Source organism: Rana temporaria, chromosome 1 (genome assembly GCF_905171775.1).
Source record: "Rana temporaria chromosome 1, aRanTem1.1, whole genome shotgun sequence".
Classification (NCBI taxonomy): domain Eukaryota; kingdom Metazoa; phylum Chordata; class Amphibia; order Anura; family Ranidae; genus Rana; species Rana temporaria.
Genome location: NC_053489.1, coordinates 236212083 through 236227230, shown reverse-complemented (window position 1 = coordinate 236227230; position 15148 = coordinate 236212083). Strand labels below are relative to the sequence as shown.

The window sequence follows — 15148 nt, the reverse complement described above, 5'->3', positions numbered from 1 at the left end:
TTGGGGTTGTGTTGTGTTGTGCTGCACCCTGCTGAATGGGTACCACTCTTCATAATGAGGGAGATTTACTAAAACTGGATCACTTCGAATCTGGCGCAGCTGTGCATGATAGCCAATCAGCTTCTAACTTCAGCTTATTCAATTAAGCTTTGACACTTTAAAAAAAATGGAAGCTGATTGGTTGCTATGCAGAGCTGCACCAGATTTCTCCAGTTTTAGTAAATGCTGTCCTGCACCTTAGTAAAAAAAAAAGGGGGGGTCACACTTACAGAAGTGGGTTGTGCTGTTCTGCACCTTAGTGGATGGGAGGACCTCTCTCACAAGCCTAGGTTATATTGATTCAGTGAATAGGGGGGTCATTTTTACAAGACTGGGATTCTGCACCGCAGTGGATGGGTTGGCAGCATTATAAAGGGTAGTTAGCCCAAGTGATGGAGAGTGGTAGCATTATAAAGGGTAGTCAGCCCAAGTGATGGAGAGTGGTAGCATTATAAAGGGTAGTCAGACCAAGTGATGGAGAGTGGTAGCATTATAAAGGGTAGTTAGCCCAAGTGATGGAGAGTGGTAGCATTATAAAGGGTAGTCAGCCCAAGTGATGGAGAGTGGTAGCATTATAAAGGGTAGTCAGACCAAGTGATGGAGAGTGGTAGCATTATAAAGGGTAGTTAGCCCAAGTGATGGAGAGTGGTAGCATTATAAAGGGTAGTCAGCCCAAGTGATGGAGAGTGGTAGCATTATAAAGGGTAGTGAGCCCAAGTGATGGAGAGTGGTAGCATTTTGCACCCATACTCTATATTCTATGATCTATACATGACAGCAAGAGGAATCAGAGAGACACCAGATTCTGTATTGTAGAACGTTTCATTTTCTATTAACCCTTTCACCTGTGATGTTACCTGTGATTGCCATTGCTGATCCTCAGCTGTTCTGTATTCTTTGCAGGAGGTTTGGTACAAAGTGTGCAGGGTGCTCCCTAGGAATCTCCCCCAGTGACCTAGTGAGGAAAGCCAGGAACAAAGTATTCCACTTGAATTGTTTTACCTGTATGGTCTGCAACAAGCAGCTCTCCACCGGGGAGGAACTCTACATCATAGACGAGAACAAATTCGTCTGCAAAGAGGATTATGTCAGCAGCACCAGCAGCCTCAAGGAGGGCAGCCTCAACTCAGGTGAGTAAGCTTGTCTTCTGCTGCTCAATTGCTCCTTTTTGGTTGACGTTGGCGTGACGTCATTTGAATTTTCCTTTTATCACTCAGTAGATGATGTGAATGTAATCGTCAAGTGTGAAATGGATAATCAAACAGTGCCTGGTATGTATCAAGATGTATATATCGTTTGATTCTATTGCTAGTAATGTTTGTATGGTACAAGATCAATGTGTTAAGATTAATGTTGAGTTTTATCATGTTGTCTATACCTACTGCTAATCTATTCACTGGGGTTTGATCCTCTGCCTGTGGACCACCTCCATCTATATGCACTTTGCTTGTACAGTTTCCTTATGAGCTCATCTCAGCCAGAGCCCAGAGATACTCTCTCCACTATGCCAGCTTGTGGGTGGAACACAATCTGAACATCCCCACAAGTGCCAGACACACCTGCTTTTGTTAGGCAGCTTGGATCAGCTCTATACACCTTACTACCCACAAGCAGGGATGGACTGGCCATTGGGACTACAGGGAGTTTCCCGGTGGGCCGATGGCTCAGTGGGCCGGCTTCAGTGACAGCGGACCGCCACCCCCCTCCACTCCTCTGTGTCTCCCTCCCCGCAGCGCTCACCTGGGGGGAGCAGAGGAACAGGGGGGACAACAGAGGATCATGGGGGGGGGGGGACAGACAGCTGGCTCAACAGCTATGGCCTGGGAGTTTCTCACTTCTACCTAATCTTGTCCCATGGGGGGGGGGGGGGTCACCAAACTGATTCTTTGCCCCAGGTGAAATAATGTCTAGCTTCCCCACTGGTACTGCCTATAAGAGGAGCAGTACCAGCCGTTCTACTCTAATAAAGTAAAACGGCTAGTGGCTAGTTAAGGGGGAGAGGGGGCTTGGGTGGCCAGGGGCGGGAGTTGTCTGGCCGCCATGGGAGAGACCTGTCAAAGTGGGCCGGTCTGGATGAAGTCCAGGGCCAAATTTCTGTCCCAGTCCAGCCCTGCCCACAAGCAAGACATTCCACATGCCATTTATTAGCCTGTGCCAGTCATCTGTCCCTTGCAACCTGCACAGTACCATCAGCAAATAATACCCTAAAAGGGAATGGGGGGTGGATGACTATAGAGAAGCTCCCTTACTCAATGGAATGTTACTTTGTGCCTAAACTATGAAGCTGATCTGGTACCAGAAGCATTTTCTGGTCACTGTTGACTATAAATAGATAGATCAAGGTCATTTAAACATAAACATTTTAATTGAAGCTGGCTTGGTGTTTTAAAGGGAACATGTGCTAAAGTGAACTTCAATAGATCAACCTTGAACCTTACAAACTGATATGAGTGACTGAGTCTCCATTGTAAAACATTTTTTTGTAAATCTGCCAGTTTGATCATTGTAATACTTGTTTCATTTTTTCTGTATGTATTTGTGTGTTTTAGACAGCGCTGCACTTTGTCCAGAACAGGCAGGTCAAGTCTTGTTTGTTGGTGTTTATCAAGAAAGATGTACTGGAAAATGACAGTTAGAGAAGGAAAGGATTACATTGGTAGTTAATGGAAAATAAATATGTTTTTTTATTTCAGACAGGCTTGTAAAAATGTGCCACATACAGAATGCAGTAATCCATGCCAATCAGGCAGAATTAGTTAGGACTTTCCCTAAATACAGTCTAATGGATTGGAATGGAATATGCAATGATGTCATAGTGTTTTTTTTATTTATTTTATTTTTTCAAGTCTTTGCTTGGTTGAATTGTACCTGTGGGCAAAAAAGTAGTAAAAAGAGACAGCTAATCAGACGCCTTCAAGTGCCTGCACATCATCTTGCATATCGTAACCTTTAGAGCACCCCATGATTACCAAAACACAGAGCTCTGATATGCACCTGGTGACCAGTTTCCTTGGTGGCCTTACTAATGGCTATCACAGTGAAGGGTAGTCTCACTAACTAATAGTTAAGGGCATTCCATGTGTGTGGTGGTGGTGGGTGTTATAAGGGTGGTGTCTGAGGAAGCTGGTCACTAATTACATATTAGTGTGCCCTAGGATTTTGGAATCACGGATGATATCCCCACACCTTTTTATATACACTTAATGATCTGAACCATCATATATCCCTGACAGACATCCCATTCTATATCCCTAAAGCCACCATATATTATATACTGTGTATGCGTGTATGTTTTATATATATATATATATATATATATATATATATATATATATATATATATATACATATATATATATATATATATATACATACAATATATATACATACATACAATCCTATATCTCAGCTAATCCAACAAGGATCATTTGTTTAAGATTTCCCATAATCTAAAAAGAACTATGCAAGAAATCAGTCTAAATAAGGAAACCCTATTTTATATTATCCCCATATATCAGTGGTCCCAAAAGGGCATCCCTTTGCTTGAATTTAACTGGTCTTACTCAAACTGATACCATTGATTTGGGGGCAATTCCTCCTATTGACCCAAATGATGGGCCATAAACTTTCCCACCGATGGGGCACTATATCTGCAAATGACCCAAATGGTGAGGCTCATTTTCTCCCATGGACACTAACAATATGGCATTTATCCTTCCTCTGACACCAAAGAAGAGGGACAATTCCTCTAACTGACACTAATGATGGGGCACTATTCTTCTAATGCCAACAACATGGTACTATTCCTCCCAAAGACATTAATGATGGAGTACTATTTCTTCTACTGACACCAACAATGGCCCTCCCCTTATCGACCAAGGGCGCTAGGTAATTTTCTACTACCACTGACCAACAAATTTGGGGCATAATTTACTTCTACTAACCATCATGGGGCATTGTTTATTCCCATTGATGCTGTGGCATTTTCTATTTTCACTGACTAGTCTGCACCCCTAAACTCTTAAAGTAAACTGGCCCTTTGTTTAAAATTTGTGGGGACCCCTGCCCTATGTGAAGAGTGACTGCATTTAAAAGCTGAAATCATGATTATTACTGCATGATGTGGTTGAAATGGATTCATTTTTCTTTTACCTTGGATTTACCTTGCACTCTCTGCATTAAGGTAAACCTCACGCCCTTAAATACTGTATTTATTGGCATATAACACTCACTTTTTCACCCTACAAATCGGTTGCAAATAGTGTGTGCATGTTATACACTGATACTGCAATTTGGCCTTCCTCAGAGTGAAAGGGGAGGGAGGCGGGACGAGCGCCGTCAGATTACATACCACGAGAATCTCCTGTTTACTCAGCGGCCTCTGTAATATGAAGTTCCGTCTCCTGGGCCAGCATTGGACCAGTGTTCTGTCTACCATAGAACCTGCTCCAGGAAGCGGGACTTTGTATTAAAGAGGCCACCGAGTAAACAGGAAATTCTCGCTGTATTTAATCTGATGGCGCTCATTCTGCTCCCCTACCTGAGATGGGCATTCATCAGGCTGCATTCATGGGAATGAGGAGGCTGCAGATGGGCATTAATCAAGCTGCAATGATAGGCAATTGTGAGGCTACAGCTGGGCATTGATCAAGCTGCATTGATGGGCAATTGTGAGACCTCGTACACACGACCGAGAAACTCGACGGGCGAAACACATCGTTTTCCTCGTCGAGTTCCTTGTTAGGCTGTCGAGGAACTCTACAAGCCAATTTTCTCCATTCCCGTCAAGGAAATATAGAACATGCTCTCTTTTTGGCGAGTTTCTCGACAGTTTCCTCGACGAAAATGTACACACGACCGGTTTCCTCGGCAAAAAAATATCTCCCAGCAAGTTTCTTGCTGGTTTTTGCCGAGAAACTCGGTCGTGTGTACGAGGCCTGAGGCTATGGATGGGCATTGATCAAGCTGCATTGATGGGTGATTGTGAAGCTGCAGATAGGCATTGATCAAGCTGCATTGATGGGCAATTTTGAGGCTGCAGATGGGCATTGCACAGGTTGCATTGATGGGCACTAACCCTTATTTTGCTTCAAAGTTCTTTATGTAAAATGTATTTATTTTTTTCATGAAACTTACCTCTTAAAATTAAGGTGTGTGTTATATGCCTGTGCGTGTTATATGCCGATAAATAAGGTATTTACTTGAGTCTGATCTCCCTTTCCTCTCACTGGACTCAGTGAGAGCAGCCAGAGCCATTGGCTCTTGCTGTTGTCAATCAAATTCTGTCACGAGTGAAAGGGGCCAAGCCACACTGTGGATGTAGTACAGGAGGAGCAGAGAGCGCTAGGGGGGGGACACAAGAGGAGGATCTGGCCTGCTCTGTGCAAAACACAAAGCACAGAGCAGGTAAGTGTTTGTATTTGTTTTTTGTGTGTGTGTTGTGGTGGTTGTTGTTTTGTTTTTTTTTTAAGAACCTTTACAATCGCTTTTATTGAAATCATGCATTGTAACAGCAATGAAGAAATCCTCTTTCCTTTATATAGATGTATGCTGTCTACTGTCAGTGATCTTTACCTCCCCTCCGCACCATTTTACTTCATGTGCATTGACTACTACCTTAATTTTAATTTTTTTAATAATTGTCTTGTCCTGATCTTGCTATTTGTTGCAACCTTTCATGCACAAAATCTATTTAAATAGCATTCACTTTAAAAGGAAAGAGTTTCAGGCTTATTTAACAACCTAATGTCAAGGATGGTAGTATACAGTAACTCATAGCAACCTATCCTTTTTTTAGTTTTCGCCTGTTGAATATAGTTATAGCCATCAAGATTTCTGATTGTTTGCTGTGAATTACAGCTTTGCATATCGGACTGTATTTTTTAATGATCTTTTTCCCATTTCTTTTTTCAAGTTTTTCTAGTACCAAAAAGTGCTTGTCTTAAAAAAAATATATAACTTTTAAGTTATACCACATAAGGAAAAAGATCTTTCCCTGTCTCTCTCACCAGAAGACTTGTATCAAACCCCCACCCTACTACATAAATTTCACCCAGAAATCCCTGAAACCTGCTGGAGATATAACGCTGAGCATGGGGCGCTTCTACACATTTGGAAGTCGTGCCCCCCCGTCTTTAAAGTGGTTGTAAACCCTGTGCTACCACTTTTACCTACAGTTAAGCCTTTAATAAGGCTTACCTGTAGGTACCGTGAATACTTTCTAAACTTGCACCGTTAAGGAGATATTCACCATATCCGCATGTGCCAAAGTCATCGGCACATGCGCACTGAAGAAACGGCTCGTTCGTGGCGTTTATTCAGTAGCTGTGACGTGACCGGCGGCTCCCGCCTGCATGTGTCGGCGGCTACGGCCAATCATTGTGCCAGAGCCTGGACACCTGGAAATAACTCCAGGAGACATGTCGCCGGTCACAGCCGTGTAGGGGGACCGCTGCATCAGTTTCTATCTAAGGTAAGTATTTCATAATGAGCTAGTTTGCGGTGCATACTAGCTGATTTTTCCTTTATTTTGCAGGTTGTTGTTTTTTTGAGAGTTTACAACCACTTTAGGCCTACTGGCCTGAGGTGCAGTGTATTATTTCACATGTGACTACTTACGACTTAAAGTATACCCTGGCTCAATTTCTTATACCACATGCAGCTTACATAAAACTCCTTAGTCATGCACATGGTCAACCCTGCGAAACAATGCATCCCAGTCCACTGGGGCTCCCCGCAACCTCCCTCAAAAAAAAGAATGGCTTTCCAGACTTCACAAAATTGCTGCGTTAGAAGAACTGATTTACATAGCTCAGGACTCCCCCGCAAAATTGTCTTCTAAATGGTCCCGCTGGACCCACTTTCAGACAATTTTCATAATTCTCACGTTTGACTACCTCCCCAACTTAAACACCTAATTGTACCTCCTAAACATATTTTACTCTGCATCGATCTCAGCTGGAGGACTGAATACGGACTGAAGTTCACAATTTGTGGCAACCTCCCCGTCTTCGGCATCCACCTTATAAAGGGCCTAAAACGGCCCCCCTCCCCCTTACCTATGGGTGTTTTTGTTTTTACTCCTATCTCCCACTCCCTTCCTCTCCTTCTGACACTCAGATATTGCTGACCACACATACTGCCCCACTCAAAAAGCAGACTTCTCTCACCATCGCCCATGTCACACAACAGTCTCCAAAGAGGTTTCCATCTCTTGTCTGACATACAAATGGACAATCCCACAACTGACAACTACACTATTCAAACTATGTCTAGGCACCCAGACTTGACAGGCTTGGATGTGGAACTGGCTTCCTTAGAATTATCCTAAGTTCATCTCTCTGGCCCACAGACCCCGAGGTACGCTCAGATTTAGTTTTGCTTACCAGAGATCTTAGTAGTCTCTATGAAAGTCAACTACTTTACGAAGAACCCCCCCTCCCTGTATTGCTCACCTTATCATTTTAAACCCAGATCTTTCTTTCAGGGAGGAGTTCAAAATTATCTTTTGATATTTATGTTCTACCTCTCGGTACATCTGGTACATAAGTTCCGTTATGACCTTTGTGCTTTTATGTATGTTTATACTGTACACACTATGTATACTTCAAAATTACTTTCAATAAAATTTTTGCAAAAAATAAATAAAAAGGAATGTTCACTCAAAGATTTTCCCAATTTTCCAATCGTGCACAAATAAGTGAACATGAGTGTTTATCATATGATTGGATAGTTGAAGTGAATCTTCCCTCTTCTTTAGTAAATCAGCCTCAACGTATCACTTTATTGATCACTAGCTTACAGTCACATCTTTTGCCCTAATTTTGTTATATTTGGCCTGTTATATCTGGAGCCATCATTAAACATCAAACGTTAAGCAAAGCTGTAAGGCACATATTAGCATTAACAACTTATGTTTGAGGAAAATACTATCTTTTTCTTCCTTTGAGAAAAACATCTTTGTACTCTACTTACCTTCTAGGTAAAGATTACATGGTCTCTGGTTACCAGATTGCATTGTGGGTGTTTGACAACATGAAAGATTGTCAGTCAGACACCTTCTCAGTAAGATAAGGGGATCGGTAGGAATCAGAACCTGTATATGTAATAATGAAATGGTTGCCTTGCCTATGTAATTGTAACTAACCTACACAAAGAGGTTTTCAAAAACAGACGCAATTTGAAATAGCTATTTTACTATTAGCTGAGCTTTTCTTTCTGTTGTTCTAATTACCAATACAAGGCTATTGGTCTTTTCAAGGCAGTAGCACTGTCTTCATAAAGGGTATGTTAAGCAGCCCATAGATGAGTCTGTTTTTTTTTTTTTTCAACTTTCGAGTGTGTGAATGAGGGAATCCTCCCCGGTAATCTGTTGTATTCAGACAGCAGGGGGCCTTCTCGGCCATTAGAATACACTGATCAGTGTTGCAAGCTATAGCCTGCAGTGCTGATCGAGTGAGGAAAATCCAACAGGGTGGTTATCCCTGCTAAACCAGCCAAATTTTAATCCGTGTACTGTCTCTTCCTTGTGAAAGAAACTCCCGCTATGGCTGTTGGAAGGTATCAGTGGCAGTCATTCTTCCAAAAATATATTTGGCGAAACACAGTGCTAATAGAACCCTCAACTTCCCCCTACTCCTAGCTCTCAGGGACTTTTCAAGATGTTAGTGGACCAAGTGCCTTGATCCTATGATTAGACCTCAAAGATGGGTAGAACTGTGGCCCTCATATCAAGGTAAGTATGCTTCTGTGGAGGTAGAGGGTGGATTGGGTTAGGCCAAAGAAAAGGGAGAGAGAGAGAGAGAATAAACACACTTTGTTATAAAATACACTTATCGTTGGGGTCTGTGTGAGCAAGCTGTTCATATAAGGAGAAGATTTATGTTGTTGTGTGTGAAAGTGCACATACCATAGTACATGTTCACAAAACACCAAGGTCATGCCTCTTGTGTGTAATCTGTTTTCTAAACACAGATTAAGCTGTCCTCGTTGCCAGATAGTTAGAGCCAGCTGAAGGCACCACCACCATTGTTTGCAATAGAGTAAAGAAAACCTGTTACTCTCTAACCGCACTGTCACATTTGTGCAGAAAATTACTTTTCTCAGAATATCCTAGGCCATGTAAGGCCAGGGATATTTTCTGAGGGGGGGTTGGAGGGTTTTCCACCTTGGGCACCTAGAGGAAAATAAGTACGCAATCTACACTTTGTGCTGCGGAGGATTGTACGTGTGGCAAAGTTGCACTAATGCCGCATACACAAGCTTGGGATTTCCGACAAGAAGTGGGATGGGAGCTTTTGGTCGGGAATTTCGACCATGTCTAGGCCCCATTGGACATTTGTTGTTGGAATTTCCGAAAACGAGCTGGTTCTCAAATTTTCCGACAACAAAATCCATTCTCCTAAATCCCGAACGTCTGTGGACAATTCAGATGCACAAAATTCCACGAATGCTATGAATCAAGTACGAGACGGAAGCACTCGGTCTGGTAAAACTAGCATTAGTAATGGAGATAGCACATTCGTTACGCTGTAACGGACTGAAAAGCACAAGGCTGAAAAGCATGAATCGTCTCTTACCAAACTTCTACTAACATGACTGGTATTGAACTGCCCTTTTCTAGTGCCATTGTACGTGTTGTACGTCACCGCGTTTTTGACGTTCGGAATTTCCGACAACATTTGTGTGATGTATCCACGGTTTTGTTGTCGGAATGTTCGATCGTCTGTACGCGGCATAACAGTGGAAAGGGCATATAACATGAGCCTGCTCACTGTGTACACAGTAACATGTGGTACAGTCCTTGTACTCAAACTACTGAGTGCACATGGCTCAAGAGTGCGTAACGCACAAGTCAGTAAACAGTACAACAAAAAAAATTATCTTCCCTAGTACAGATCTTCCCCCCGTTACAGATTATTTCCCCCAGTAAACAACACCCCCCCCCCCAACCAGTATAGTTACCCTTAGTACAGACCTCTTCCCCCCCACCAGTACAGATTCCCCATCTCCTCCACCAGTACAGCGCCTGCCAATACTAATCCTAGGCATTACAGCTTCCCCACCACTACATTACAGATACCTCCACACCCTCCCCACCACCACCAACACAACATTACAGCTCCCCCAGTGTAGCTCTTCCCCATCACTAGTACAGCTCCCCCCCCCCCCCAGTATAGATGTCTCTCCCCCAAGTGTAGTTTCCCCAAATACAGACCCCACAGGGGGGTGCAGCTCTTATACCTCCATGAAATGAAGGGAAGTCCTCCTATGACTGCCATGTGACCAGAGCTGGGATTGGAAAGGACCTTAATAGAGCCGTCCTCGCTCTGAACTGCTGCTTCCTGTCTCTACATTTGGACAGGCAACAAGAGCAGCTGCAGCTTGTTGTGGACCCAGTGTTAGTGTAAGTTGCAGGAGGAGTTTGGACTAATCTATGCCCCCCAAGTCTGATGGTAACTCCGCACTTAGTTCTTACGACATGGGTGCTTTCACGTTACATGTGTCCTATTATCCAATGAAGTCATCACAATCTTTATTTTACTCATTATTGTATTCTAATGCAATTTTATATAAATGTATAGTATGTCCCAAGGTTTGCTACACTATACCAACCCCCTCCACTTCTACCTTATTCAAGTTTTGTAAAAGCCATAATTGGACTATTTGAATGTGAAAGCTCTGGCTATGGGCCCAGACTTCCATCTAAATTACCCTTCTTTAAATATACCACTAGTAAGGGAAAACACATTTTGGTCTCTTTTCAGCCATCCTGTGTTAAGCTGTATGTTGTAACCAATGTAGGTAACAAACCATCTTGCTCTATTCCATGGTATTTAAGGGGAATTAAAATGTAGGGGCTGGATTAAAAAACCTAAACAAAATTCCATAAAGGGTTATACATTGTTTTACATCGACCTGGAGTGTGCCATGATAATTAAAATGACAATATCTATGTTTAATACTGGTATGAAATTATATTTTCTAGTCTGAAAAATAAATAAGGGACCATTTAAGCAGCTGCCAATGGCAGCCAAAGATCACGCGCTGCCCTATCTATACAGTTCTGTTTATCACTGTTGTCTTTTATTACATGAAAACTTTGGTTTACATTTTCTGAGTTATTTGTGTGTCTACATTTCATTACATTTTCAAAATGTGGAAAGGACAGATGTGTATTTTTATTTTCCATCAAATTGTCTTTTTTATTATTTAGCTACTATGGAAAATTACACATACTTGCAAATAAAAATGTCTCCTACTAATCTTTGCACAAATGTTTAGTAACCTGTGTAGTTTTCTAATGTGAGTGTAGTTATGAGTAAGAACAGACCAATAAAATAAGAAAGCTTCGGTAGTAGGGTACAAACCATATCTGGAAACCTGAACCAAGCGTGTCTTAAGCCTCGTACACATGACCAGTTTTCCCGTCGGGAAAACTGCCAGGAGAGCTTTTGGCCGGGAAAACCAGACGTGTGTATGCTTCCTCACAGTTTTCCCATCAGGAAAACAGATAGGAATCCCGACGGGAAAATAGAGAACCTGCTCTCTATTTTCCTGTCGGGATTCCCGGCGGCATTTTTTCCGCCAGATTTACTAATACTCTGGGAATAGGGGAAACACTGCGAGGCAGTGCCCAAAGGAGCATACACACGGCTGGGATTCCCAGCCAAAGCTCCATGGCAGTTTTCCTGCCGGGTTCTTGGCTTTCCCCTCGGTTTTCACAGCGGACTTTTTACCGCCGTGAAAACCGAGCGTGTGTACAGGGCTTTAGTGTCACTAAACAGGAATTCAGGAATAGTTGGCAATATCTTGAAATAAGTTCAAATCAGGCTTTTACTTTTTAAATTAACATTTTGAAATAGTTTCCTGGGACAATTTACTGCTGTAATGGTGTAACAATCTCCATCAGACATGATACCTTGGAGCTCCATAAAAAACTTGACTCATTAATTTATTAAGGAGGACTATAAAATATTCAATCCCAAATATAACACATTCATTAAAGGGAATACATCGTTTCTTCAGTTTTTACATATGCATGTACTGTATTGCCTTGTACACACGACTGTTTTCCTTGGAAAAAAACATCAAGAAAAATACCGGCAGAGCTTTTTTGCTGAGAAAAACGGTTGTGTGTATGTTTTTCGTCGAGAAAACTGTTGTGGAATCTTAACGAGAAAAAAAGAGAACATGCTCTCTTTTTTCTCGTCGGGAGTCTAAATTCTTTCGTTGTGGTTCTCGTCGGCTGGTTTACGACGAGAAACACGTTCGTGTGTATGCTTAGAAACCCGCGCATGCTCAGAATAAAGTATGAGTCGGGAGCGCACCTTCGGTAAAAGTAGTGTTTGTAATGGAGATAGCACATTCGTCACGCTGTAACAGACTGAAAAGCGCAAATTGTCTCTCACCAAACTTTTACCTAACACGCGGTAACATGAGATTGGCAAAATCAGTCCCAAGGGTGGCGTCAGTGGAATCTAACTTCCCCTTTAGAGTGCCGTCGTACGTGTTGTACGTCACCGCGTTTGAGAACGACGAGATTTTTGTCTCTACAGTGTGTATGCAAGGAAAGCTTGACAAGAATCTCGTCAAGCTTGACAAGAACCTCGTCTAGGAAAACAACGTTTCTTTTACGACGAGATTCTCGGTCGTGTGTATGAGGCCTAAGAGATCAGCCAAAAGTGCATGTAAACCCTCACATATGCCCAGTGAAGTGAATAGCCTCACATGATACACAGGGATGAAACAAATCTCCCTACATAAGTTTTACATGTATATCTGCTGTGTTCAGCTTTATATATTCTTTAGAATGTTTCCTTCGTGTTAGGAGATTTTTTCTTCCTGTTCAGCACTGCAATGAAGCCTGGGCATACAGCCAAGACAGCTGATTGGAGGAAAGGCGCGCACACACACCCTCTCTCCTCATAGGTAGAGACTTTCATAACTGATCTATGAATAGTTCAGCTATCTGCTAATCTGCTAATCTATTTATAGCATCCTGCCCAACACAAAACTCAGGATTTTTTTTTTCCGTATACTATGAAAGACGATGTTACGCCAAGTAAATAGATACCTAACATATCATGCTTTAAAATTGCACACACTTGTGGAATAGTGCCAAACTTCAGTACTTAAAAATCTCAAGGTAAAAAACATTTACAGGTTACATGTTTAGAGTTACAGAGGAGGTCTAGTGCTAGAATAATTGCTCTCGCTCTAACGTTCGCAGCATATGTAACCTGTGTGTATCTGGCTCTGATACTAGCCAGTGCCTCACCAGTCACTGACCTCACAGCACGTCCCTGCTGTTGATGGAGAACTTGTCAAAAGTTATTAGGCTGATAACAGAAAACTGATCAGGAAAAAGCTGCGGGACACAGTGCTTTAAAGAGAGATAATAAAACACTGCGCCCAGCTCATATTTCATGAATCTGGTTTACATCCAATTTAATGTAATCCCAGCAATATGTGTTCATTTTTTTTTCCAAACTGTTTCTATGTGTATTTGTAATGTGTATTGTGGCAGCCATATTTGTGAAGATTATTCCTGCTGCTTTGCAGTGTTACACAGTAGTTGCGCAATATTGTTTGTTGACTCATTAAAAACAATGCACCCCATGCTATTAAGAATAGACAGAGATATTGCACTGAGGCAGAGAGCTCCCTCTCGTGCTAATTTATAAACCTCTATATCCGTGGAAGTCTAAGCATATAAAAATGTGTAACCCATATAATAAATACTGTAAGGCAAACACTGCATTAATAACTCAAAATACGTCCTCAATAAAATACACTATTTTCCAATTAGGCTAGATTATAAATAAATGTTCTCAATAAATTGAGAAACCTGCCATCAGATGATGCTGGTTTCTGCCATCCTTAACCTCTAATGCAAATGGTGGTTTCCCTGCTGTTCTGCCACCCTCAATTCCCAACTTACCCATTCACTGAGCTGGCACAAGTATGCATCTCAGATCTGATTTAACTAGGTGCATGCCTGTTATAGCTCACTGATTTGCTTCACAGGAATTAAAACAAATGTGCAAGATGGCCTACTAGCCTTTTACAAGATGGTTAAAAATAGCAGAGCATCCATACTATCTCCTTTTTTAAAGCTAAACTCCAAAAAAAATTGCAGTGGGCATCCCCTCGCACTGCAAGGGTTAAATGCTTGTTTTTGTCTAGGGTACTATTAAAAATGCACAGACCAGTGATATTCAAAGAAGTCACAACACTGGTGAAAATAATTTCGTCTATAGACTGTTGAAGACCACAAGCTGATGGCCACCAATACTTGCAAAATGTTATTGACTTTCTATTAGAGACTGGTTGCAAGTTTTCTTTACAGTAATATCCTTACTTTTCAATAGGCATCCTGTTTACTGTAAAATAAACTCCCTCTTTTTCCACATTGTAGGTTGCATAGCTGTCATTATTAATCTTTATGTCATCACTCCACCTCGTCCAATCAGAGAACACTTGCATTTGTTTAGGAAATGCAGTGCATTCCTTAAATGGTACCTGTGCCGAGAGGCCAACCTTGTTCAGTAAATAACTCAGTTCAGCCATTTGGCATAGGACCCAAAAGTATATGGAGATCACCAGAGTAGCAGTGTCTACTTTAATGATTTCCGGGTTCCAGGGGGATCAGCCAGGTATGTTACCTATATAGTTACTTTGGTCCAAGCTGAAATGTCTATGACTAAACACTAGTTTCAGTGCGAAACGCGTCAGCAGTCAGGTTTTATTTTGCTGTGACTTGTAGTGCTGTCCTTCTTTTAATAAAAGGCTACAATTTGTTCAGAGTGCGGCTGTCCAGAGACAATCTTTGTTCCTGCTGAAATGTCCATACCCGGAATTCACCTTTTACCAGTGCATACTCCAAATGCATTGATTGGACTCATTTGCTAAGACATGAAGTGAGTTAAGGTGCAGCAAAGCCAAACAATGAACAATTATGTGTGGGTACATTTATACCCATACAGCTTCTTTTACTCATAAATGATCTTCAGTAAATTTCTGGCCACACTAAGAACTTTGCACTAGGCCCTTTCTTAATGTCCTTACTGATATCATGTTCTATTTTCAAAGACATACAGTACTTCTC

At 41.8% G+C, this 15148-nt stretch overlaps 1 protein-coding gene across 3 annotated transcripts in view; it reads left to right on the top strand.

The window, feature by feature from the left end:
* LHX5 (LIM homeobox 5) overlaps nucleotides 1–15148 on the top strand; it is a 52449-nt gene that overhangs the window by 4891 nt on the left and 32410 nt on the right. Inside the window, exons 2-3 of one of the 3 annotated variants that reach the window (XM_040351908.1) lie at nucleotides 943–1169; nucleotides 1260–1310. In XM_040351908.1, coding sequence (XP_040207842.1) covers nucleotides 943–1169; nucleotides 1260–1310 — 278 coding nt within the window. Of the gene's footprint in view, nucleotides 1–942; nucleotides 1170–1256; nucleotides 1311–15148 lie in introns of all 3 variants that reach the window. The other 2 variants (XM_040351907.1, XM_040351909.1) reach the window with 2 other exon arrangements.